The sequence below is a fragment of the Eulemur rufifrons genome, chromosome 29 (assembly GCF_041146395.1).
Source record: "Eulemur rufifrons isolate Redbay chromosome 29, OSU_ERuf_1, whole genome shotgun sequence".
Classification (NCBI taxonomy): domain Eukaryota; kingdom Metazoa; phylum Chordata; class Mammalia; order Primates; family Lemuridae; genus Eulemur; species Eulemur rufifrons.
This window is the reverse complement of record NC_091011.1, coordinates 18,760,777-18,787,274: the sequence shown is the minus strand read 5'-3', so window position 1 is coordinate 18,787,274 and position 26,498 is coordinate 18,760,777. Positions and strand designations below refer to the sequence as shown.

At 33.9% G+C, this 26,498-nt stretch overlaps 1 protein-coding gene across 2 annotated transcripts in view; it reads left to right on the top strand.

Annotated features, from left to right (window-relative positions):
- Positions 1-26,498, top strand: part of SEPTIN7 (septin 7) — a 109,056-nt gene that overhangs the window by 59,461 nt on the left and 23,097 nt on the right. For both annotated transcript variants that reach the window (XM_069461298.1, XM_069461299.1), the window contains 4 exons: positions 7,779-7,885; positions 18,138-18,238; positions 19,152-19,286; positions 24,398-24,515. In XM_069461298.1, the coding sequence (XP_069317399.1) occupies positions 7,779-7,885; positions 18,138-18,238; positions 19,152-19,286; positions 24,398-24,515 (461 nt within the window). The remainder of the gene's footprint in view (positions 1-7,778; positions 7,886-18,137; positions 18,239-19,151; positions 19,287-24,397; positions 24,516-26,498) is intronic.

The following is a 26,498-nucleotide window of genomic DNA, read 5'->3' as shown; positions in this document are numbered from 1 at the left end:
AATTGGATAGGTAGTTTTCTTATTGTGTAATGGCTAAATCAGTTACACAGTTTTCTTATTGTGTAATGGCTAATTAACATGAGCACTACCACATGTACTTATTATTTTGTGGTTAGAATACTTAAAATCTACCTTTAGCAATTTTCAAGTATACAATATGTTGTTAATAACTCTAGTCACCATCATGTACAATAGATCTCTTGAACTTATTCCTCCTGTGTAACTGAAATTTTATATCCTTTGACGAGCATCTTCCCCAATCCCTCCACCCCTCTGCAGCGTCTAGTAACTACCATTCTACTTTCTGCTTCTGTGAGTTTGACTTTTTAGATTCCACATGTAAGTGAGAATGTGGTGTTTGTCTTTCTCTGTCTGGCTTATTTCATTTAACATACATCCTCTAGGTTCTTCCATGTTGTCAGAAATAGCAAGATTTCTTTCTTTTTAAAGGCCGAATAGTATTCCATTGTTTATATATAACACATTTGCTTTTTCCATTCATTCATTGTTGGACACCTAGCTTGATTGCATATTGTGGCTGTTGTGAATAATGCTGCAGTGAGTAAGAGAGTACAGATCTCTCTTTGACATACTGATTTCATTGGTTATATACCTTGTAGTGGGATTGCTGGATCATATGATAGTCCTATTTTTAATTTTTTGAGAAATCTCCATACTGTTTTTTTATAATGGCTATTCCAATTTATATTCCCATCAACAGTGTATAAGGATTCTCTTTTTTCCACATCTTCCCTAATACTTGTTATCTTTTGTCTTTTTGATTATAGCCATTTTAACGGGTATGAAGTGATATCTCATTGTGGTTTTAATTTGCATTTCCCTAATGATTAGTGATGTTGAGCCTTTCTCATGTACTTCTTGGCCATTTATGTGTCTTTTGAGAAATGTCTATTCAGGTCCCTAGCTCATTTTTTAATTGATTTGTTTTCTTGTTATTGAGTTGAGTTCTTTACGTATTATGGATATTAATCCCTTATCAGATACATGGTATGCAAATATTGTTTTGTATTCCATGGGTTATCTCTTCACGCTTTTGATTTTTTTCTATGGGTATGCGGAAGCCTATTAGTTTGATATAATACCATTTGTCTGTTTTTGCTTTTGTTGCCTGTGCTTTTCTGGTCATATCCAAAAAACATTGCCCATACCCACGATATGGATCTTTTTGCGTATGTTTTCTTCCGCTAGTTTTACAGTTTCAGACCTTATGTTTATATCTTTAATCCACTTTGAGTTGATTTTTGTATCTGGTGCGAGATGTATATCTAATTTCATTCTTCTGCATATGGGTATCCAGCTTTCCTAGCACCATTTATTGAAGAGGCTGTCTTTTATCCATGTGTGTTCTTGTTATCTTTGTTGAAAATCAATTAACCATAAATGTAAGAATTTACTTCTGGGCTCTCTATTCTGTTCCATTGATTTGTATGTCTGTTTTCGTGCTGGTACCATGCTGTTTTGATTACTGTAGCTTTGTAATGTATTCTGAAATCAAGTATAATGATGTTTTTGTGTGTGTTTTTTTTTGTTGTTGTGGTTGTTGTTCAAGATTGCTTTAGCTATTCAGAGTCTTTTGTGGTTCCATTTGAATTTTAGGATAGTTTCTTCTGTATCTGTGAAAAATGTCATTGGAATTTTGATAGAGGTTGCATTGACTCTGTAGATTGCTTTGGGTAGTATGAACATTTTATCAATATTATTCCAAATCATGGAATCTTTCCAAGGTATCTTTCCATTTATTAATATTTGTGTCATCTTCAGTTTCTTTCATCAGTGTTTCATAGTTTCCAGCATTACAGATCTTATACCTCCTTGGTTAAACTTATTCCTAAGTATTTTATTTTTTGATTGTAATTTTTTTTTCCTTGATTTCTTTTTTAGATCATTGTTAATATATAGAAATGCTACTGATTCTTCTATGTTAATTTTTTATCCTGCAACTTTACTGAATTGGATAATTAGTTCTAACAGGTTTTTTTGGTGAAATCTTTAGAGTTTTTCTAAAATATAATGTTATCCGCAAACAGATAATTTAACTACTTTCTTTCCATTTTGGATGCCTTTTTATTTCTTTTTCTTGCCTCATTTCTCTGGATAGTACTTCCAGTGCTATGTTGAATAGAGGTGGTAAGAGTGGGCATCCTTGTCTTATTCCTGATCCTAGAGGAAAAGCTATCAACTTTTTGCAGTTGATTATGATGTTAACTATGGGCTTATCGTATGGCCTTTATTGTGTTGTAGTATATTCCTTCCTTACCTCATTTTTGGAAGATTTTTTTATCATGAAAGGATGTTAGATTTTGTTAAATGGCTTTCTGAACCTATTGAGATGATCATCTGGTTTTTGCCCTTCATTCTGTTACTTTTGTGTATCTCATTTATTGATTTGAGTATGTTGAGTCACCCTTGCATTCCAGGAAAAAAAATCTCACTTGGACTTGGTCATGATGTGTAATCCTTTTCTTGTGCTATTGAATTTGTTTTGCTCATATTGTGTTGGGGATTTTTGCATTAATAGTCATCAGGGATATTGGTCTTTTTCTTTTTTTGTTGTGCTTTGGTATTAGGGTAATGCTGGCCTCATAGAATGAGTTTGGAAGTATTCCTTCTTCTTTAATTTCTTGAAAGAGTTTGAGGAGGATTGGTTTTAATTCTTCCTTAAATGTTATGTGAATTCACCAATGAAGCCATCTGGTCTAGAGCTTATCTTTGTTGGAAAGTTTTTGATTACTGCTTCAATCTCCTTACTAGTTATAGGTCTGTTACAGAGTTTCTTCTTCATGAGTCAGGCTTCATAGGTTTTATATGTTTCTAGGACTTTGTTTGTTTGATCTAGGTTACCTAATTTGTTGGCATAGGATTGTTCATAGTACTCTATTATCCTTATTATTTCTGTAAAATTAGGAGTGATGTCCCCACGTTTATTTCTTATTTTAGTAATTGAAGTCATCTCTTTTATTGTCAATCTACTTAGTGAATTTTGCTGGCTTTGGGGTTTAGTTTGCTCTTCTTTTTCTATTAATAGTTCCTTAAAGTGTAAAGGTAGGTTATTTATGTAAGTATGTAAACACTTACTGTTTACAACTATAAATTTCCTCTTTCTTGCACTGCTTTTTCTCCATTCCGTTAAGTTTTGGTATATTGGCTTTTCATTTTCATTTGTTTCAGAATCTATTCTAATTTCCCTTATGATTTCTCTGTTGGCCCATTGGTCTCTTAAGAATGTGTTAATTTCCAAATATTTGTAAATTTTCCAGGTTTTAGTTTGATTTTATTGTGATGGGAAAGTATATTTTGTTTGATTTCAATTTTTAAAAATGTATTCAGACTTGTTTCTTTACTCCTGAAAAATTTTCTGCACATACTTGAGAAAAATGTGTTGACTGCTGTTGTTGGGTTCAGTGCTATGTCTGTTAGGTCCACCTGGTTTATCATGTTGTTTCAATTCTCTGCTTTCTTATTTGTCTTCTGTATGATTGCTATGTCCGTTATTGAAACTGAAGTATTGACGTCTCCAACTATTTTTATGGAACTGTCTATTTCTCCCTTCAATTCTATCAGTATTTGCTGTACATATTTTGAAGTTCTGATGGTTGGTGTATATATATTTACAGTTATATTTTCTTGGTGAATGATCTTTTCATGAGTATTTAAAGTCCTTCTCTATCTCTTGTAACAGTTTTTGACTTAAGTCTATTTTGTTTGATTTTAGTACGGCCACCCCACCTTTTTTAGTTACTGTTTGCATGGACTATCTTTTTCCAGCCTTTTACTTTCAACTTGTGTGCGTCCTTAGATCTAAAGTGAGTCTTTTATAGCTATCATATAGTTGAATCATGTTTTTAAATCCATTCTGATAATCTGTGCCTTTAGTTGGAGAAGTTCAATCAATTTACCTATAAATACTAATAAGAACTAACTTTTGCCATTTTGTTACTTGTTTTCTTATGTCTCATAGCTGTTTTGTCCCTCATTTCCTCCATTACTGCCTTCTTTTGTGTTTGATTTTTTTTTATAGTGACACATTTTTGATTCCCATCCTTTTTTTCGTATATCCTATAAATATTTTCTTTGTAGTTATTATGGGGATTATATATAACGTCTTAAAGACATTATAGTCTAATTTTTATACCAAATTAACTTCAGTTGCATTCAGTAACTACCCCTATACTGCTCTGCCCCTCTTTTCTGTTGTTGTCACCAATTGTATCATTATATGTTATGTATCCATTAACATAAATTTATAATTTTTTATGCATTCACCTTTTAAAGCTCATAAAAAATATAGTGTGGAGTTATAAACCAAAATGACAGTAATCCTGGTTTTTTTTTTTATTTGCCTTTGTATTTATCTTTATTGGAGATCTTTAGATCTTCATGTTGCTTTGAGTTACTGTCTAGCATCTTTTCATTTAAACCTGAAGGACTCCGTTTAGTATTTCTTATAAGATATGTGTGGTGGTAATGAACTCCCTCAGTTTTTATTTATCTGGGAATGTCTTTATTTCTACCTCATTTTCAGTGGACAGTTTTGCCAGATATAGAAGTGTCATTTGACAGATATTTTCTTTTAGCATTTTAAATGTATCATCCACTGTCTTCTGGCTTCTAAGGTTTCTGCCCCAAAATTGGCTTATTATCTTATTTAAGGATTCCTTCTATGCGATGTGTCACTCCTCTCTTGCTGCTTTCAAGATTCTCTCTTTGTGTTGTCTTTTGACAGTTTGATTATAGTGTGTGTTGGTGTTAGTTATGAGTTTTTGTTACTTGCAATTTGTTGAGTTTCTTGGATTTGTAGATTCATCATTTTCATCAAATTTGGGAAGTTTTAGTCATTATTTCTTCAAATAATCTTTGCATCCATTTCTTCTTCTGAAACTCCCATAGTGTGTATATTTATCCAATTGATACTGTTTCATAATCCCTTAGGCTCTGTTTGCTTTTATTCTTTCTTTTTCCATTCTGCTTAGATATGATAATTTCAATGGTCTTTTCTTCAAGTTTTCTAATTTTTTTCTGCCTGCTGAGTTCTGCTGTTGAACCTTTTTAGTGAGTTTTTCAATTTAGTTGTATTTTTTAGCTCCAGAATTTATTTTGTTCCTTTTTATAATTTCTTTGTTGATATTCTCATTTTGTTCATTAATCATTTTCCTGATTTCCTATTAGTTCTTTCTCTATGTTTTCCTTTAGCTCTTTGAACGTATTTATGACAGCTGTTTTAATGTCTTTGTCTAACAAGTCAAATATCTATTCTTCAGGAATGTTGTATTCCTTTGAATGGGCCATGTTTTCCTGTATCTTTGTCTTGTGATTTTTGTTTTTTTAATTGTACATTTGAAAAAAGTCACTTCTCTCAGTCTCTGTAGACTGGATATGTGCTGAGACAGCCCTCTGCTGGTTAGCTGAGCATGTCCTGTGCCTAGTGATCAGCCCAAGGTGAAAGCTGAAGGTCTTAGGACTTTTCTGAGCATACGTATTGCCTGGGCCTGTGTGTGGCTTTCTCAGTTCCTCCTGTTTACATGGCTGGTTTTTGAATGTCTTAATGTCCCAAAGGCATACTCCAGCTTCTCCTGGATCCTTAGACATGGTCTATTGTATCTTTCCACCATAACTTTTGCCCCAAGCGTCAACAAATTTATGGTGCCCCTGGAGCACTGTGGTGCCCACTGCTTTTCCCACTTGAGATCCCAGTTAGGCAGGAGAGGAACCAGTCTTTCTGGCTGACTCAGAGTGATTAAAATGTTGCAAGTAGGGTCTGCTCTCTTCCCTCCTGTTTGAAGGGAGGAATTGAGATCCTAGTTGCCACCTCCTTGAGACCCAGATAAACCACTAAAGGAGTGGGACAAAAGCACAGAAAAATGCTACAAAATTTTTGCACATGGCTTTTTCTTGATCGGCATTTGCTTTGTTGCCATAGATCTTTGACTGCTTTTCACAGCTCCTATAAGGTTAATTCAGCTGGTTTCCTGTTGTTTCTGATGTTTTTGTGAGGAAATGAGAGCCTAGGGCTTCTTAATTTGCCATTTTGCTAATGTCACTCAAGAATACATTTTAAATTATAAAAACTATAGAATCTTACTGAAGCAAATTTAGAGCATACAGAAAAAAAATCTCACACACTTCTACCACCCAAGAGTAGCCATTATTTACATTTTGGTGTGTTGCCTTTCACGCTTTTCTTTTTGTTTATGTCTCCTTTCTTTCCCTTTGTCCTCCTTCCTCTTGTTCCCCCACTCCCTACCACCAATAAAAAAGGAAAAAATAAATATAAAAAATAAACACTAAACATGATTTTAGTCAGTACAGTGTTCATTTTTTATAAGTACTAAAACTTCCGTTTATGTTTCTGAAAGAAAATATTGTAGATATTTCTGATAACCTCCAAATGCTTGGGTTTTATTCTAGTTTTTCTTCTTATTATATTCCAGTTGTAAGAGTTAAGAAAGAAGCAGGTCTAGACAACCTATAAGTTACTTTCCAGTGACTTACATATTTTTGGTATTTTTATATCTAATAAAAAGTGGTATCCTTTCAGCCTAGGGGGTATGCCCAGACCACTTGGAAAGGATCTTCTCTCTTTTGAGAGCTAACATATAAAGAACTCAGCCTGGATATATAAATATTGTGACATCAGTTATTTAGCCTAAAGATGCCTATTATATTCTAAGTGAATTATTAACAATATTTCTGTGTCATATTTATTACCATAATATGATTTATAGTTTATTTTAACTCTGTGTTATATATATCTTGAAGCCATTTGTATTTTGGTAAAAGTTAACTATATCCTTGTACTAGTTACTGTACACTAGACTATGTGTACTACACTGGACATGGAGGGTGAGAGAAGAGCATGTGATCAGAGTAGAAATCATAGCCTAGCTTCCTCCATTCCTACCTCCTACCTCAAGCAGAAGTAGTATAAAAAGTAGTTACCTACGAATTTTTGGAGTCTGTTTTATGGAGAAATACCCTTATACTTACACTGATGGGTGGGTAAATTAGAAAGTATTTTGTTTGTGTGATTTGGAGTTTTATACTGAAGTGCAGTGTGATTAAATTTTCTTCTTTGTATCAGCAGTTTTCTACTCTTTATAGCTGCATGATTTCTTGCTTTGGTTATTCATTGTTGTCTATAATAAAGAATTATGCTTTTTGCTTTTTATTTCACTGAAGTAGCAGTATGTAATCCAACTAGGATTTTTTCATAATGACCAACTTTGGTCTTTAGGAATACTTTACTATTGAAAATGTAGATTATTGTAGTAGATACATTGGTTACTTTGTTTTGTTTTGTTTTTGATACAGAGCCTTACTCTGTTGCCTGGGCTAATGTGCAGTAGCATCATCATAGCTCATTGCAATTTCAAACTCCTGGGCTCAAGCGATCCTCCTGCCTCAGCCTCCTGAGTAGCTGGGACTATAGTCGTATACCACCACGCTCACTGTTTTTTTCTATTTTTTGTGGAGACAGAGTCTTGCTTTTTGCTCAGGCTGGTCTCAAACTCCTGGCCTCAAGCAGTCCTCCTGCCTTGGCCTAGATACATTTCTTTTAACAAATACAGATGGTATAATTATAAAACTGAAAAGAATCCTTGGGTCTGATTTGGTAAGAAACTGTAATATATTTTCTAATGTCATTTCCTTGTCCCACCAAGGAGTACTTGCGTAAAAAGCAAGTTTGATTACAGCATTTTTTGAATATTTAAGGTGGGTAAAGTGGCTTTTAACAGATATTTCCTCTTAATTCCTTTTAGGTGAATCTGGATTGGGAAAGTCGACATTAATCAACTCATTATTCCTCACAGATTTGTATTCTCCAGAGTATCCAGGTCCTTCCCATAGAATTAAAAAGACTGTACAGGTATGTATATTAGTATTGTTAGTTGAAGATAAGCTGAAATAATATTAATACACCCAAAACACATGTGATTCTTATTATGCTCACCTAGAGGTATGATGCCAATTTGGCTTTAGTCAATGTAAAGTGGTAAATATGACTTCATAAAATTGAAAAAAACCCATAAGAAGTAGTAGTACACTTGATCAGAGGAATTACCTTGATATTATAACCTTCAGATTTGTCCTGAGGACCATCCTAGAGATAACACTGTGAGATTAGTAAATCAAACAAGGTTGTGCTGTTCAGTATGGTAGCCACTTGCCACATGTGACAATTTAAGTTTAAATCAATTAAAGGTAAATAAAATTAAAAGCGCAGTTTCTCAGTTGTCCCAGACACATTTGAAGTGCTCAGTAGTTACATGTGGCAAGTGGCTACCATTTTGGGCAGCACATATCTAGAACATTTCCATCATTGCAGAAAGTTGTACTGGACAGTGTAGAGTAAACATGATTCATATAGAAAAGCTATTGTTATTTAAATACAGTGTTCTATAGTAGTCAATGGGGTAATATCATAGTTGAATGGCAGTAGCAATTCTGTAAGACTCCCAGGCTATGTATAGTCTAATTTAGTGCTTCTTAATCTTTAATTGTATTCAGATTACCTGGGGATCTTGTTAAATTTAGTTCCTATTTTAGTAGGTCTGAGATGGGCTGAGCTTCTGCATTTCTAGCAAGTTCCCAGGTGATACTGATACTGCTAGCTGGTGAATCCCAGTTTATGTAACAAGGAGCTAGACTCTGGACTCTAGATATGCACTTTTTAATACAGCAGCCTTTAGCCACATGTGACTGTTGAGCTTTTGAAATGTCGGTGCTCCAAATTGAGGTGTTCTGCAAGTATAGAAGAATATACCCCAGATTTTGAAGACTTATGTAATATGTAAAAAAAGAATGTAAAGTAGGTCTCATTAATAATTTTTTGTATTGATTTAATATTGCAGTGATATTTTGGATATATTGGTTTCGGTAAAATTTATTAATTTTACCTTTTATTTTTATTATTATTATTATTTTTTGAGACAGAGTCTCACTCTGTTGCCTGGGCTAGAGTGCCGTGGCATCAGCGTAGCTCACAGCAACCTCAAACTCCTGGGCTCAAGCGATCCTCCTGCTTCAGCCTCCCGAGTAGCTGGGACTACAGGCATGCGCCACCGTGCCCGGCTAATTTTTTCTATATATTTTTAGTTGTCCAGCTAATTTCTTTCTATTTTTAGTAGAGACAGGGTCTCGCTCTTGCTCAGGCTGGTGTCGAACTCCGGAGCTCAAATGATCCATGCGCCTCGGCCTCCCAGAGTGCTAGGATTACAGGCATGAGCCACTGCGCCCGGCCTACCTTTTATTATTTTTTAAAGTAGCTACTAAAAATTAAAATTACGTGGCTCACATTATATTTTTGTTTGGCAGCATTGCTCTAAACTGTTGATTGAAAAAAATTGTTGGTGGACTGATAAAGTAATACATAGCACATGAGCAGAGATGAGGGAAGGAAACAGTTTGGCTGGAGCAGGCTTCATGGAAGCAGTGAGGCTTAGAGCTAGATTTGAAGGAGTAGTAGTGATCATCTCAGTGCACAGGATGGAAGGACAGTCTTTATATTCTGGGCAGAAACTCGTGTATATGAAACTACAAAATGTGGTTTAGTAATTAGATCCCTAAGAAGTAATTTTGCAAAGTGAATATATTATTTCTTCTTTTTAAAGTTTTTCTCTTTATTCTAGGATTTTTTGGGGGGTTGGGGGTAAACTTTATAGAGCTTGAGATTTAAAATTACCTACAAAAATATGCTCTAAAGATTTGATCCTACATGGCTTATTTATTTTATGATCAATATTAAAAATTTTAATTCTAAGCAAGAAAATAAACTTTAACTTTCTTAATTTAGGTATTTAAATTTAAGATCATTAAACTTGAAAATTTAAATGAACTCTACAGTATAGAATCCTAAGTTCAGAAATATTTAGTGTAAAAAATCTGTTAGATATTAACTGTCATTTACCTGCCAGTAGTATTCTTGTTGGTTATTTCCAGTGAGAAAATTTTCTGAGTTCTCTTTGTAGTTCTAATGTATGGCATAATGCCAGGCCTACATTAATAATAAAAGTTAACAACTTAGTGAGTTATTATCATCTTCCAGGTACTATTCTAAGCACTTTAGATACATTAGCTTATTTAATTCTTACAACTTCATGAGGTAGGTAGTAGTAGTATCCCATTTTACAAATTAAGAAATTGAGGCACAGAGATGGTGATTTGCCTGAGGTTATGTAGCTGGTGAATGGCAGAGATAGCATTCAAATCCAAGCAGTCCTATGTATTCTGTACTTATGAAACTATATTATCTCTATGCTATAGATATTATTGCATGTATTAGTCAGTTCTTTTTTTTTTTTTTTTTTTTTTTTTTTGAGACAAGAGTCTTACTCTGTTGCCCTGAGTAGAGTGCTATGGTATCAGCCTAGCTCACAGCAACCTCAAACTCCTGGGCTCAAGCCATCCTCCTGTCTCAGCTTTCCAAGTAGCTGGGACTACAGGCGCCCACCATGATGCCTGGCTAATTTTTCTATTTTTAGTAGAGACAGGGTCTCCCTCTTGCTCAGGCTGGTCTCAAACTCCTAAGCTCAGGTGATCCTCCCACCTCTGCCTCACAGAATGCTAGGATTACAGGCATGAGCCACCATGCCTGGCCAATTAACCAGTTCTTAATAAGTGGATTAGTTTTTCTTTACTGTTTCTTTCCCTTTTGGGAGAGTTTGGTCCAGTAGAGTTACCAGTTTTTTTAGTTTATTTTGCATTTTCCTTTTAAATTCTGACATAGTGAGATAGTTTTCTCAGTTAGACAATTTAAACAAAATGAAGACAAAATGAGTGAACACAGTGAACACATCTCTTTGTCCTAGATACATGGTATATGAAGGTAGTTAAAAGAACATAGAAAATGCCTGTATAGGCCATGTGGCTAATCTGTCTTATGCTAGCTAGTAAGGGATACTTGAAAGAAGTGGTTTTTTTGTTGTATTTTTTTATAAATTCAAATGTTACACACATGTTTACTATTGCTTATTAGATTTGGATTTGCAAGCTGGACTCAGGGAGGTATTGACTTCCCTTTAGGTACTGGGTGTGAAATTCCAGTAAACTACTGGGTAGATGACAGCAGCCAGTGAGCTCCTAAGTTTTGTACCCTACCGTGTTTTATTTTACTTTGGTAAAGACAGTACAACTATATTTCTAGCCTTCTAGATTCACCCATGCAGCAATTTTGCCAAATGTCTGAACCGATGAAATCATTGGCATATGTAATCTCAGGTCTTCAACACACAGAAGTCTGTTTAACATGCTCTAGAACAAAGTATTTACTTAATGAGAGATTGCTTGTAATGTGGTTATGTCTGAGCTTATTCTGTCCTGGTCTACATATTGCTAAAAATAGGATTCATATCAAATTGAGAGATTCTATTTTTTATTTTTTATTATATCTTCTCAGTTTCATAGTGAGCATGCTTTTATAATCACAAAGAATGCCTTTTAGGAAGAAAAGGCATAATTTAAGCATAGAGTTTTAAGAATTTTCAAATATATATATATCCAGGTAACTACCACTCAGATCAAGATAGAGTACATTTCCAGCACCCTAGAAGGCTTCCTTGTGCTTCCTCTCATTCACTATCACCCCTCCCCCCCATAGACTAATTTTGCCTGTTCTTGAGCTTCATATAGTTACACTCTTTTGTGTTAATATATGTTTTCTTTCACTTATGTTTGTTATTTATTCATGTTGGGTGTAGTTGTAGCTCTTTTTCATTGCTGTATAACATTCCATTGTATGAATATATCACAGTGTACCCCTTCTATTTAGACAAACATTTGGGTTTTCAGTTTTTGATTATCTTAATATTTTCTGAATGATTTGTAGGAGTTCCTTATTGAAATAGTAATCCCTTACATTTTAGACATTGCAGATATCTTCTCCCAGGCTAGGATCTGTTAAAGAAGATGTGATATGCCCTCAATTTATTAGAATTCTTTTTACATTGGTTTAGCTCTAAAATAAATTGTCTAAACTCATCTTACCTTCCTTTAAGGTAACATTTCTAAGGTGTCCTCTTCCATCATGAATATCTTCTTGACTTTCCCTAACTTGAGAGCAAAGGAGTAATGGAGGATGAGGGTATCCATAGAAATATTTTTAAGACGGGCTTGTGCACTACAGTTAAATCTTTTTTCTTTACCAAAAACAAGACCTATAGCATCTGAGAACTGGATTGATCCTGACTAGAATCACAGAGAAGTCCTCTTTCGTGACTGAATCATGATATTCCCTTGTATACCGGAAACAAGCTGAAGATCATCTAAACTCTTTTGCCCATTTGCTAAGGAAAGAACATGACATATTATGGGCAGGGGTAGAGTCATTCAAGAGGCCTGAATGTAGTTAGAAAATAAAATGTAATCATCTTCTACAGATGGCTGGCTCCTTACCAAGCCCAGTAGTCTAGCAGATGATCTGCCCTTGGAAGCTCATAAATTCTCTCAGTAGACGGGAGTGGTCTTCAGTATTATATTATATCTCAGCCCAGACATACTAGACTGGTATAAACATACAATTTTGAGATTCAAAAGGCAAATGTCTGCAGTTTTCATGACCTTAAGGCTTTCTGGAACACTTCCAGCTATCAAAAAAAGAAAGAAAGAAGAAAAATCCTTTCCTGTGATGTGGCCAAATAAGGAGTGAAATTTTAATAAAGACTACAACCTCATATTCTCCTCCCTAAACATTATCTATTTATAAGAGATTTGTATCTTAAAGAGGAAATTTACTTACGTTCACAGTTTTGGAAGGAAAGAGAAGCAGTTTAAACAGAGAGCTGATTCTGAGCCTCCTGTGTAACAGTGGTTCTGATTCAAGTGAAATTTCAGTATTAGATGGAAGCTCTCTGAAATTGACTATTAACCTCCTATCTTGGGTCTCAGGACCTAAGCATTGCATCTGCAGATGTGAGCTGACACTAGTCCTGGAGTTCTTTATACCAGTGATTTTCAAAATTGAGTGTGCATCACACACAGTCACCTGGAAGGCTTGTTAAAATGTGTATGGCTGAGTCCCTTCTTCACAGTTTGGTTTATAATAGGTTTGCATTTCTGTTACGTTCCCAGATTGTGTTACTCCAGTCTGGATGCCACACTTTGAAAATCACTGTTCTGTATTGTTCCTGGCCTACTGCAAACTGGTTTCATCCTATCTCTGTGGGGGAGAAAATAGGAGAGGGAAGTGTTTTTCCTTGGTTCTTTCAGAACATTTTAAATTGAATGAAGTAGCACTATTGTTACTTCTATTTTCATTCATATATTTTTTTTTCCCAGTAGACTGATTAAAATGAAGTGACAGAAAAAATTAGACATTTGAGTTCTACTTCATGTTCCAATCGCAAATGTCATCTGACCTTTCTTAGGAAAAACTACCCCTTATTCTGAGATTAAGTCCACTTCTTTTTTTCCCCCCATTTCTTGATATATTAATTTTCTCTTAATATATCCTATTACAAGAATTCTTTTGTGAAATGACTGTTAGTTTTTTTTTTTTTAAGTTCTTAGTTGGCAACTTTATGTTGGTCTCCTTTAAAAGTTTTTCTTGGTCTGTGAGGTTCTATAAATCACTATTGTAGGTTAAGTGGGTACAAAAATTTTGAAAGTGATAAAAAGTGAAAGCAGTGGATCCTATTTCTAGGATAACGTGCAGACTTCTTGAAAAAATTTTTTATGGAGCCCAATTATGAAACTGCCCTGTTGATATTGATTCAATTTTGGTAGTCTTTTGAACCAGTCATTCACATAACAGGCATTTGAATGCTTGTCTTATACCAGGTGTTGGGGCTGTAATGATGATGAACATAGTCAAAGTTCTTAAAGATCTCACAATCATGTGAAAAGTATAGACAAATAATTATGATTTAGTGAGAAAGATGCTGCTCTAAGGTACTATAGAGGTGACATTGGCAAGATAGATTTTAGTCAAGTGGTAGGGATGAAGGGCAAGATGGAAGTGCATAGAGAAGTGAGTGGTAAATAAGGCAGTAAAGGTGGGTGATAGCTATGAAGGAAGGGATGAGAGAGAGTATCTAGAGGTGAGTGTAGAAGACTGAGAGAGTAGTTTGATTATTCCAAGAGACCTGAGAATGGTTATATCCCATGGGGAATCAATCCCCAAGAAATGAAAGGTTGAAGATATAGGGGAAATAGTGTAAAAAGTTGTCAAGTTGACTCTAAAATGGAAGACAATCAGATCCCCAGCATAGATTGAGAAATTAGCTTTAGGAAAAAAAGAGATCTATTCCACACAATAGGAAAAGCACAGTGCTGATTCAGACAAATTGGGAATGCGCTCATCTTTAAGTGGAAATGTTAAGGTACTTTGCTGAGCATGGTGGCATACATGGTAGAGTAGAGGGCTTGGAAAAGCCATACTGGGAAACGGGAGAGGCATGAGACTAAGGAACACATATGAGGAGTATTAGACAGCAGGGAAATTCCTGTTGAGGTTGAAGGTGATGAATTTTATCATGTGCAAACAGAAATATGGGTAGATGGGTTAATCCAGAATGGGATCTGGGTTGTAAAGGAAAAGCAATAAAGGTTTTGGGAAGGGGTTTGCTAATAGAAAATGAAAGAGGGAAGGGATTTGAGGTCTTGGTGTTAGGAGACAGGGATGTGTGAGGGATAGTGATTCAGAGAGTAGAACGCAGAATTAGAGTCTTTGGATCAACTTTGTTTTCAATAAAGTAATTATGTGTCTTGAGAATGCGGTAGTTTTTAGGCATAACTATTGTACTATTGGTCATTTCCTCTTTAATTTCCTTGTGGAACATGATGAAGTAAGATGATGTTTGTCTTTTGAGCCATTAAATAATCAAGGTAGATAGTTCCTGTGTTTGAGCTAAGTGGAATGTCTTAGGCTTTTTAAGTCTCTTCAGAGTTTTGGCCGTAATGCCATTCATTTACTGAGCAAGTTATAGGTAGAGGTGAGCTCTTGACAGAAAATTTTAACTGTCTCTTCAAAATTTTTTGTACTTAATTAAATAACATTTTATATTTACTTTAATAAATAGCTTGTAAACATTAGGTTAGACAAGTTCAGTGTATTTAGCAGTCTTCTGGTTATGAAGCTATATGATAAACATTGAAGGTTTGACCTTTTTTCCCCCCACAGATTGAAAAATTGAACAATATTAGAAAAATGAGTATTTTGGAATGCTGGAATCAAGGAAGCAAAAAGAGGCCTCAATAAATTAATTATACATAAAAAATATAATGGGCTTTAGTTTATTTTTCAGGGAGAAACAGAGTTGAAAATGCCTTTGATTCATTCCTTTGGTATTAAATTATGCATTTAATCTTGGAGAACTCTGAGTGATGCCATAAAATATGCTGATGTGACCTGCTTAAGGAAAGTGCATGGGAAAGTGGCCATTTGGAATAGATTTGTTAAGAAAAGTTTGAAATTCCTGGACTTGAACTAATTTGTTTTCCATGGATCCCATGAGGATACTTGCAAAACCAGATGATAGGATACAGTTGGATCCTGTGAATGGCACTAGTTTACAGTTATGTTTTCTGGATCTCTTCCATATGTGCTGATTTCTTTGTATTTGACCATGTATGGCTATACAGAATTTCATAGGCCAGAGGAGAAAAGGAGATTTATAAACAGACTTTAAAGTATATAAAATACAAATCTTAATTTTTCTTATCAAGTAAATAAATAAGTTGCTGAACTGATTTTTTTTTTTAAAACAAGGAAACATATTAAAATTTAAGCTGTTATGTTAAAGTGTGTGATTGGTATACAGCATATTGCTGAAGGCAGAATGGGCATAGGGAACCAGAAATGGTTTGAAATAAAATTGGGAGATGATTCATGTAGAACAACTATATTTTCGCATCAGTTTCTAGTATGCTGTATAGTACTATGTCATTTAAAGGAATTATTAGGTAAAGGGGTGGTACGATTACTTTGGAAATTTCTGCTTCCGTGACAGTTATCATAAATGAATGACCTGTTTTTATGATGGAGATGGGGGTGAATTCAAGATATACTGAGATGTTAAATTTGACCAGTTTGTCCTTTGATTTGAGGACCACCAGATAAATAAAATGTGAACTCCTTGGGCCAGATTAGATGATACCATTTAAAATTTTTTTTACTTTTGATAATCTGACACTAATGAATCATTATTTTCTCTGAGTTATTTTTGCCTGGTTCATATTATTAGGATAACCTGATATCAGATGAGCTATGTTATCTTAGTTATGTGGTGTGTAACAGTGATCTCCCAAATGATATGTATCCATTGTTGATATTGAGGATGATCAGAAAATAGTACAAATCTTATTTATTGATGTTTACTTTTTTAGTTTACAGAGAGATTAATACATATTGATTAATATTTAATATTCAAATTGCCAATAGTACATATTTGGTAGATAAACAAGTATATTTGGAATGCTCAAAATTTTTGCTGATAGTTTATACCAGAATCAAAGCAGTTTGAAGAACATTCATCTAAAAGATGTTGGTTTCTTATTTGTCTGAAAGGTAAGAAGCCCCTTTGTAGACATGAATGTCCAAGTCTTAGACAATTTTTTTTCGTTTTAATAAGTTTTGTTCTTGATAATAAAATTCTGTTTACAAAAAACTCTTAACTTGCTATAGACCTTCACTGTTCAGTTTGGTAGTCTCTAGCCATATGTGGCTATCTAAGTTTAAGTTAATTCCAATTAAGTAAAATTAAACATTCAGCTCCTCATTTGCACTAGTCACATTTCAAGGGCTAAGTAACCACATGGGCAAGTGGCTACCACATTGGACAGTGTGGATACAGAACAATTCCGTCCTCTCAAAGTGTTATTGAACAGTGTTGCTACAGACATTCTTGCTTTGCAATCTTAGTCTCAGCTTCTCAATCTCTTCATATATCAGCCAACTTCTATAAAAAATTCCAAAGGGAAATAGAACAACAATCTCTAAAGGTGTACCAAACTTTTTCTACCCAGAAATTAGTCACTTTTCCTTTCCAAATCCTGTTAGTCAACATAAATGGTTGGAGCTGCTTTTCATGTGCCCAAGATCAGATTTTTTCTCTAAAGTCTGGTAGTGCTTAATTTATACCATCTTAGGGCATTTACAACTCAGAGTTTGAGTATAATTCTTGCCTCATAAATTAGCCCAACAGCATACCTGGAGTCTTTAGCGTCAATAAGCACTTGATATAAAGGTGTATTGAATGAAAGCCTGTCTTTTTGTGGGGGAATTATTCCCCTTTTCTATCTGAGTCTGTGTGTTCGTTTTATCTCAGGCTCCTGATAATTTGTAGTTTGCATTTAGCAGTAGCATATGCCCAGGATGAATGATGAATACCTTCTGATAGAGAGCTTGGGGTTACAGAGTATCTTAAATTGCGCCAGGATCTGTTGTTATTGCTTAAGTCCAATGCCCTGTCTCAAACAGAACATTTTAAAAAATTCTAAAGAGAGCTCAATATATTAATCAGAGTTAGTAGGATTTCACCTTACCAGAATACATTTTTTTTTCACTGTTTGAACTTTTGCTGATTACATTGTCCAGAATGTAAAGTATCATATTTGAGAAGAAGATTGGACCTTAGCCATGACATAAACACAAGGGTAATTACAGCCCTGCTGAGAAAGAATTGGGAATGGTAATAAGTTCACTTGAGTAATTAGTTTGGACTAGACTTGATAGAGAATAGTCCAGAAAGGCATTTAATATAAATGATAGATTAGATGTGCTTGTTTGATTAGTCACATTTGAACTCTGTGAATTACTGAATCACTCAAATTGTTTATTTGCAATATTAGATGTACATTTAAGTTATATAAGTATTATATGGCTTTAATGGTTATTACTATTTTATCACTTCCTATTTCTTCTTTATATCAAGTAAGAGCCATAAACCCAGTGTGAGTTTGCCAAGAGATTGGCATACTATTTACATATGTGCTTTTCTTTCAAGTACCAGAACTTCCCATGTCCACAATCATTGATTCTAAGAAAATGTGAGGATGGATAGATTTAATTTGCAAAATGTTTTCCAGTTAGTTTTGGTCAACTCGAGCATCCCTACCTCTTATCCCTTGTAGGATACCACTGGTGTTATATATAATATTAACGTCTACACCAATGACTCTTACAGGTGGAACAATCCAAAGTTTTAATCAAAGAAGGTGGTGTTCAGTTGCTGCTCACAATAGTTGATACCCCAGGATTTGGAGATGCAGTGGATAATAGTAATTGGTAAGACAGGTTTGTCCTCACAGCTTTCCAGTGCATTTGAGGTACTGGGGTGGTTAGACTTTTTCTGTGTAACATTTTAATACTTCTCGTCTTAATAGGGGTCACTGAACTTTAAATGATATGACTTGGGTTCATATACCAACTTTGCCATTTAACTTCTTTGAACCAATTTTCTTTTCTATAAATTGGAGATAATACCTATCATAAAATTGTTTTTAAGACAAATTCTAAAATAACATAGCTAGATGTAAGAACTCTCATTATAAGAAATTTAAAACTTTTCACTTTACTATAATTTTGCCCATTCGTATAAATGATTTTCTGTCACATCCTAATTTAAACCTAATTTTTAGACCTTCAGTTTTTCCGTAAGTCATAAGTGAAGAAAATAACCCTGAAATTTTAGTCTTAGTAAAATTAGCAGTTTTACTAGTAATTAGTAATCATCTTAGTATTTTATAAAAAATATTTTTCCTTGAGTTCCACATTATTTTTGAGGTAATTTTCTGTCAACCCTTAGAACTCCTAAATAAGTTCCTCCTGAGGTTTTTATATTGTTTAAAGTAATCTCTTCATTTGAAATTTAAAACTCTGTGAATATAATTGTTTTCATATTGTAATGTGTCTTAGCATTGATATATTTATTAGTGCAAATAATATATTAATAATTTAGCTGTGTTTTGATGCTAAATTTTATTTGGAAAGTTTTGAAATAATCAAGATTATTCAACATAATTTATACCTGTCTTTAATCAGTATATAGAATAATTTGAGATGTCTTCTGCTGGTAGATTGGTTTTGCCTATTTAAAATATTATTGTCCTTCAGCAGTCATCAATTATTCATTTATATATATATATATATATAGAATTGCAACTTATTAATAATTGTTTTGTTTATCTGCATTCTGTAGCTGGCAGCCTGTTATCGACTACATTGATAGTAAATTTGAGGACTACCTAAATGCAGAATCTCGAGTAAACAGACGTCAGATGCCTGATAACAGGGTGCAGTGTTGTTTGTACTTCATCGCTCCTTCTGGGCATGGGTCAGTACCTTGATGCCTCTGATACCTTTTTTGTTGTTCACTATTACTAACCTTTATGTGCATATTTTAGTAGTATTTAAGTCTATAGAATACATATAACTGTACCCAATAATAAAGTATCAGATTCCATGTAGAAATGTTTTTTTTTACTTCAGAATATTATGGGGGTACAAATGTTTTGATTACATGAATTACTTTTGTACACTTTGAGTCAAAGTTATAGAAATGTCTTAGAAAACCTTTTTCAAGTCCTAGATAAGCTAACAATGATTTTACTCCTTAGATCCTCATTCATACAGATTTTACCTGCTTCATGGAAAGGAACAATGTTTCCACCATGGTTTGAGATCTCAGTTTGTCTGATTTGGCTTTCATTTTGACCATTCTGCCACTAATTAAACTACCAAATGAGTAGAAGCAGCCATGACAGTTAGGTTTAGATGTGTTCTAAGAAACTCCAAAGATGATATTTATTGTAAGTATAATGGAGTTGGTTGTCAGAAATGCTGAAGTGCCAGTGTTCTCTTGTGTCATTTCTTTCTTCAGTAAATCTTTTTGGCTTCTGTTTTACCTTAGCTGTCAAGTCACATTGTGCAGGTATAATATAGTCAATACTAACCTGCTTATTAGGACTTAAGACCTAAGTATAGACATTCATCTGAACTGATTATTCTGTTTGTTAGCAGTTATAGCCTGTACTCTTTTTTGTTGTTGTTGTTGTTCGTACTTCCTCTGTCATTTTGAATAAGTATGTGTGTCATTGTCAACTGCAAATGTTTCTAATTACTCTTTTCCAGTCTTTTTCTTTGGGTAAATGACTAAGCATAATTCAGCCACCTGATGACTGTAACTCAACTATCTGTACACCAAAAGGAACTGGACTATTATGTAGCGTCAGACTAAATAGCATTAAGTCATGTAACACCCAGATTGCGATAATGTTAACCAATTCCTTCATAAGTGTACCTTTCTCTTCTATTTTCAGCTTCTCTTTCCGTCTTTTTCTTACATAGGTTGATGCTTGTTATCTCTTTCTTGACAGAGCAAGGAGCCTTAATTATACAGTTACTATTTTTGCACTGTCAGATTGGAGTGGTAAAGATGCTTCTTTCTTTTCTTTTTTTCTTTTTTTTTAATTTCAAAATATTAAGGAGATAATGAATGTTATTGTTACATAGATAGTTTTATAATGCTTAAGTCAGGGCTATTAGTGTACCCATCATCTGAATAGGAAGAATAGTGTTCATTGTATCCATTAGATAGGTTTTTGCCCCTCCCCACCTCCCTACTTCCCCCTTCTTGATTTCCAGTTTCTTCTTTTATGTCTAATATTCTTCTACAGTGTTCTCAGAAGTTTACATGTTTAAATCACTAAATTGACTCACCTACTTAAAAGGCTCAAAAAAAAGTAATCTCAAAAATATAACACATTGTATAACCTTTTAAGAGTACTTGTGTAGCTTCTTTTGAATTTATGTTTTTTTATCATTCTGGTTTAACTTGTTAGAATTTTTTACTGGAAGCCAACAGAGTGAAATCTTAATCTGCAGTTAATAGAAATGTGTCAGCTTATAACCAGTTTTATTATTTTAGATCTTTTGGGCTCTCTCCAAGTTTCAATAATTCTCATGGAATCACATTCCTCCTATCCCCCCTGGGGGAAATTATATTTCTTAAAATTGCATGGGAAATAAGAGGTTTTTTTAAAGAAAAAATTTTATATGATTCAAATGATGTGTAGTGGCTTTGGGCCATTTATTGTTTGTCACAAGGAATGAGAGTTTAAAATTTTTATTTTCTATGTATAAAAATGTGCTTTTTGAACAGCTTCTCAGCTTAACTATTTTTACAAATGGTGCAAAGTTTTGTCCACTGGTGTGTAATACTATGGATTAAGTGAAAGAATGTGACACTGAATTTTACAACATAGAGAGTTCCAAATCCCCTGGTCACTATGACTGCAATCTGTTGAATGAAGGAGGGCCTTTCTAGCTCATCTGGGTAGTCTCTTGATTCCCTTTTGGGGGGAGCTTGTTTTTAGGACCTGGTTTATGATCCAATTATAAATTGGTCCAACAGTGTATTTTCAGTGTCTTCTACTTCATCCTACCAAGTGTCATCAGTGGGTGCAGGGCTAATTTATGGTGTCAGCCATTATGGCTTCATTTGCCTTGTTCACTGTTTTGTAATTGCTATTAAAATTAAAAACTGATTTGGAATTTGAATTTTAAAATGGTGTTTTATCCTTTTAGTATTGATTGCCACTTTAAAAAAAATCAATGTCATTCAGTAAGTTTTATACAGAAAATTTTTTCCCTTAAAAATACATACATATATACATATATAAAATAAATATTTGTCATTTGCCCTGTAGTCATTTGTTATGCTGTAGACTTTGAGGTTAAATAGTCTTTTCCATCTAATGTGGATTTATCATCTAGAAAACAGTCCTCTACAGGACTTTCTACTGTTTAAAAACAAGATTTAAAAACTAAGTTTGTTGATAGAAAGAAGTGATATAAAACTAAATGGACAGAGGAAAAATTTCAGAATGTAATCTGTATTTGAACTAAATGTTTTCTGTTGCTGGCATTTTGTAGGCTTCTGAAATTTGTATACTAATTTAAGAGGGCAGAAGGATATTATCAGGATTTTTACAAGTTTTTACCTTTTTTTCTAAAGTTTAATTTTTAAACTGATATAGATGTTCTTTGGCTTTTTTGTTTTATATTTAAAAAGTTGACTTCCTGAATTTCTTTATTATGGTTATTTTTAAATATCTTTCTCTTTAAAAGTTGCAATATTATATTCAGCATGTATTGTTTTACTTTTAAATGTAAAATCTTTGATTTTTACTTTAATATTTTGTATTAAATGCTCTTATGATTTAATAAAATTTTAGAGTAACTGAGCTCTGCTCTTCTGTCACTGGCTTAAGCAGGCATATATGTTTGTGTAAGCCTATGATGTAATAGCTTAATGAGGCAGTAGCAGTTAAAATTTGTCATGAGTATAAACTGGAAAGCGAACCATAAAAATTTAGAAATCTGAGATTGATTGAATTGTCCATAGCTTTTATATTTAGTGCTGTATGTTGGTTGAAGTAAAGAAGTAAAACAAATTTTTTTTCAAAAACTGATAGTTCTTTCAGTTAGCACTAGTGAGGTAAGGGCACTGTTTACAGATAATATAGATAGTGTAGTGTTATTCTGTCCACACACTCTTTTCCATCGTGTTCCCTATTCCCTGAATGCCAATATCAAATTTGAAGGGATTCAAGATGAGGAGAATTAGAATAGGAGGCAACTATCTTAATTCTCCGTATTTGCTTTCCTCCCTCCTTACCTCTATCTTTCTTCCTGTCAGCCTCAATACCACAGTGAGGTATAGTATTCTTTGCTAATACAAAAGAATACCTCATTAGTCTCTGAGTCCCAATACCCCCCATTTTAAATATATATTTATTTCCCTTTATCTTAAAATGTTAGTTAATTATAGTCAGTGAAATTAATGATGCAATTAGACCTTTATTCCATTTTTCTCATGGAAGTTAAGGAATACCACTTTAGAAATTCCTGTGTACAATATTTTGATTATCTTTATTTGTTCTTGTGGAACATTAATTTTTAGTTAACTTTATATTCTAGCTTTGGTTATCATTTAGAATTACTAAAGGACATGAGGAAAATCACAGCAGCTTACTTTTTTTGTCAACAAACACTGTCTCAAGTGTTAGGTACCAAGTGTTAGATACCACGCTAGGTCAAAGTACTGTGCTTTTAAGGAATTTTGAGAAGTTCAAAAAGGTTGGCATGTTGGAAGTAGCAGGTGACAAAAGAAAGGCCAGGAATGCTAAGAGATGAGGCCAGCTGGAGAATCCATGTCTTCACAGCCTTTGTAAGCCACACTAACTAAGGAATCTGACCTTTAGTAAGGTTTTTAGTCAGGGAATGACTCAATCAGATTTGGATTTAGAAAGACCACTCTGGCTCTAATGTGGATGGTTTGGATGGAAACCAGATAGCCTCATGTAGTTATCCATTCCAAAAGTCTTGGTGGCCTGAACCAAAGTAATGGAAATGGAGAAAAATATATATTTATTCAGCAGGTCTTGATGAAGCTAAGAGGATTAGAGGAGGGAGGACTGACTCCTAGGTTTCATGCTTGAGTATTTGGGTAGATTGTAGTACCATTCACTGAGATAGGAAGCATAGAAGAGGAGGGAACACAGGGGTTCAGGTGAGCTTTTGATTTTAAGGAGCCTGTGGTACGTGTAAGTGGCATATCCACTGGGTAAATACAAATCCGGAACGTAAGATCTAGGCTGGATATGAAGATTTAGTAGTCATTGGCCCATGGAAGACAATGGAAATCCATTGTATTGATGATAATCATACAGAATGTAGAATAAGAAGAGAAGCGGGCCTAATAGAGACATCTGAGGAATGTCCCTCTTAAAGGTCTAACTTGCAAAGAGGATCCTGAAAAGTATCTGAAGGAAGAAGAGCTTGTGAGGGAGTGATATAAGATACTGCATAATAAATAGGCAAATTAGTAATGGTAATATTTGAGCACCTTCTCAAGTGTTAGATATTGTGCTAGGTGCTAAGGATACAGATGAATGATAAGGTAAAGTATTTGGTGACCTTGTTGAAGGTATAGATGCAAAGTGGAGGCAGCAACCAGAAGTAGTGCTCAAAAGAGATATTGTAGAAGATTCTTTTTTGAGCATCTTGTCTGAGAAAGATAGTTGACAGTAAGAACTGAATGTGGAGTTGAAAGAGGACTACTAGTTTTCATTTTCAATAAAAACCTCACGTATTTTGAGTAACAAATAAAGAGACAATTCTAGGAAATTCTATTAGGATCCTTTCTGGTTTTTCCAGTTCCTCTTTAGTGCCCAAACCCTATGACCAGGGTTTTCAAGGACAGGAGCCAAAGCCTTCTTAATCACTCCAGTGCTTCATGAAGTGCTATTCTACCTGTTAACTGGCCCAATACATCTTCAGAGAGTGTTTCTGATAAGTAACTAAACTGGTTCCACTGTATTTAGCATTCGGAATGTGAAGAATCTGTTCCAAATTGATCATATTAAATACTGTGTATTTCAGACTTAAACCATTGGATATTGAGTTTATGAAGCGTTTGCATGAAAAAGTGAATATCATCCCACTTATTGCCAAAGCAGACACGCTCACACCAGAGGAATGCCAACAGTTTAAAAAACAGGTGAGCAGATGAGGTTAACTTGGGTTTCTCATACCATTCATGTAATATGCAGTTTTTATTATCTTTAGTATAATGTGTTGCAATGCATTTCTCTTGCTGCTTTATTGTGTTGTCATTTATATTGTATTAAAAATAACTCTTGAAAATAATCTTCTGCCTTAGTTTTCTACTCAAAACTCTTGTCCATTATTATAGTACTTTTATCCTTTGTCAGTTTTTAAATACGGCTATTTTAAATATTTTCTTTGTATGCCACCTCCTCTCCCTACACCCTTTAGAATTATTTTCTTAGAATGAATTTCCAGGAATAGGATTATTCTTTCAAAGAGTATGATTATTTTTATGGCTCTTTGTCCCCTCCTCCCCACCCCTGTGCATTTTGTCATGGTGCTATCTCAAAAAAATAATAATCAAATTCCTTTTATTTTGGTATATCTGTTTCGCTATAACTTTGCTAGCATGGTCATTTTTATTTTAAAAACTTCTGGAATGAAGTGATACCTAATTATTTCTTTAGCTTTTAATTTTATTTTCCAGAAAGGCTGAACATTTTTTAAAGCAGGCACTTATTATTTTGAAATTTCTTTTGTGAACATCCTGTTCAAATATTTTTGAGCAAAAGAACTTGGTATTGCCTGTATGTGCTTATATGGGTTTACTTCATTTGCTGGTTTTTTTGAGATAGGGTCTCACTCCATTGCCCAGACTAGAGTGTGGTGGCTTCTTCATAGCTCACAGCAACCTCAAACTCCTAGGCTCAAGCAATCCTCCTGCCTCAGCCTCTTGAGTAGCTGGGACTATAGGCACGTGCCACCATGCCTGGCTAATTTTTTAATTTTTTGTAGAGACAAGGTCTCACTATCACGCAAGCTGCTCTCTAACTCCTAGCCTCAACCTATCCTCCTGCCTCGGCCTCCCAAAGTGTTAGTATTACAGGCATGAGCCACCGCACCTGGCCTATATGGGTTCTTTTTATTCTGGGTGTTAAGTTCTCTCTCATTTTAAGAAGTATATTTCCTTTTTTCTCTTTTGTGCCTTTTATTTTGTTTTCATTGTACTTTGTGATATATATAGTAGTTTATGCAATTTTTTTAAAACTTACAACCCTGAGATTAAGAGTATCATGCTGTACCAGCTGAGCTAGGTGAGAGACCACTATGCTGTTTTTCTAAACGCATGTCCAGTTATCTTAATAATGCTGAGTTAAATAATGATTTATTCTCCTCTCTTTATTGTGTTTGGTTTGTTATATATTACATTTTATGAAATGTAGTGTCAATTTTTAGAAATTTTCTCCTAAGTAGTCTATATTTTAGGCCAGTGTTAATATTTTTTAAAACAGCAACTTTGTATAATATTTTTAAATAGATCTTAATTCTTTCTTGCTGTCCTTATAGTCCCCTTTGTAACAAAATACTTTGTTTTTTTCACCCTTTTCAATGTGAATTTTAGGATATATCTTGAAGCCTGTCACAAAAATAAAAACTTGTTGAAATTTGCTTTGAAGTTGTGTTAAATCCTTATAAGTTTTCAGAATGTTTTAGTACATTGTTTTTCATATATTTATTATTTCTCTATTATTTTACATTTTATTCACTGCCATTTTAGTTTTATAATGTGCTGTTTCTAAGTTTCAAATGCTAATAACGTAATATATTTCTCCTTTTATTATGTGTCTCAATTTGGATTTGTACTGAGAAAACTTAGAAATAAAAAATATGAATACATAATGATCTCTACTTTCAAATTGGTCACATTCTATTGGTTATATAATTTTCTTTTTTGAAGGTGCTCAGTTGGGTCATTTTAATATACAACCTCTAAGAAACACTTCTCTTAGAACTGGCTACTATTGTTTCTTTTTCTCTTCCAATGATGTATTTGTCACCTCATTATTTATTCTAATGTTTGTTTCTGTATAGGTACATACTCTAATCATGAAAGATGTGTAGTCCTGTTTTTTCCAGTGATAATTTTCTTCTA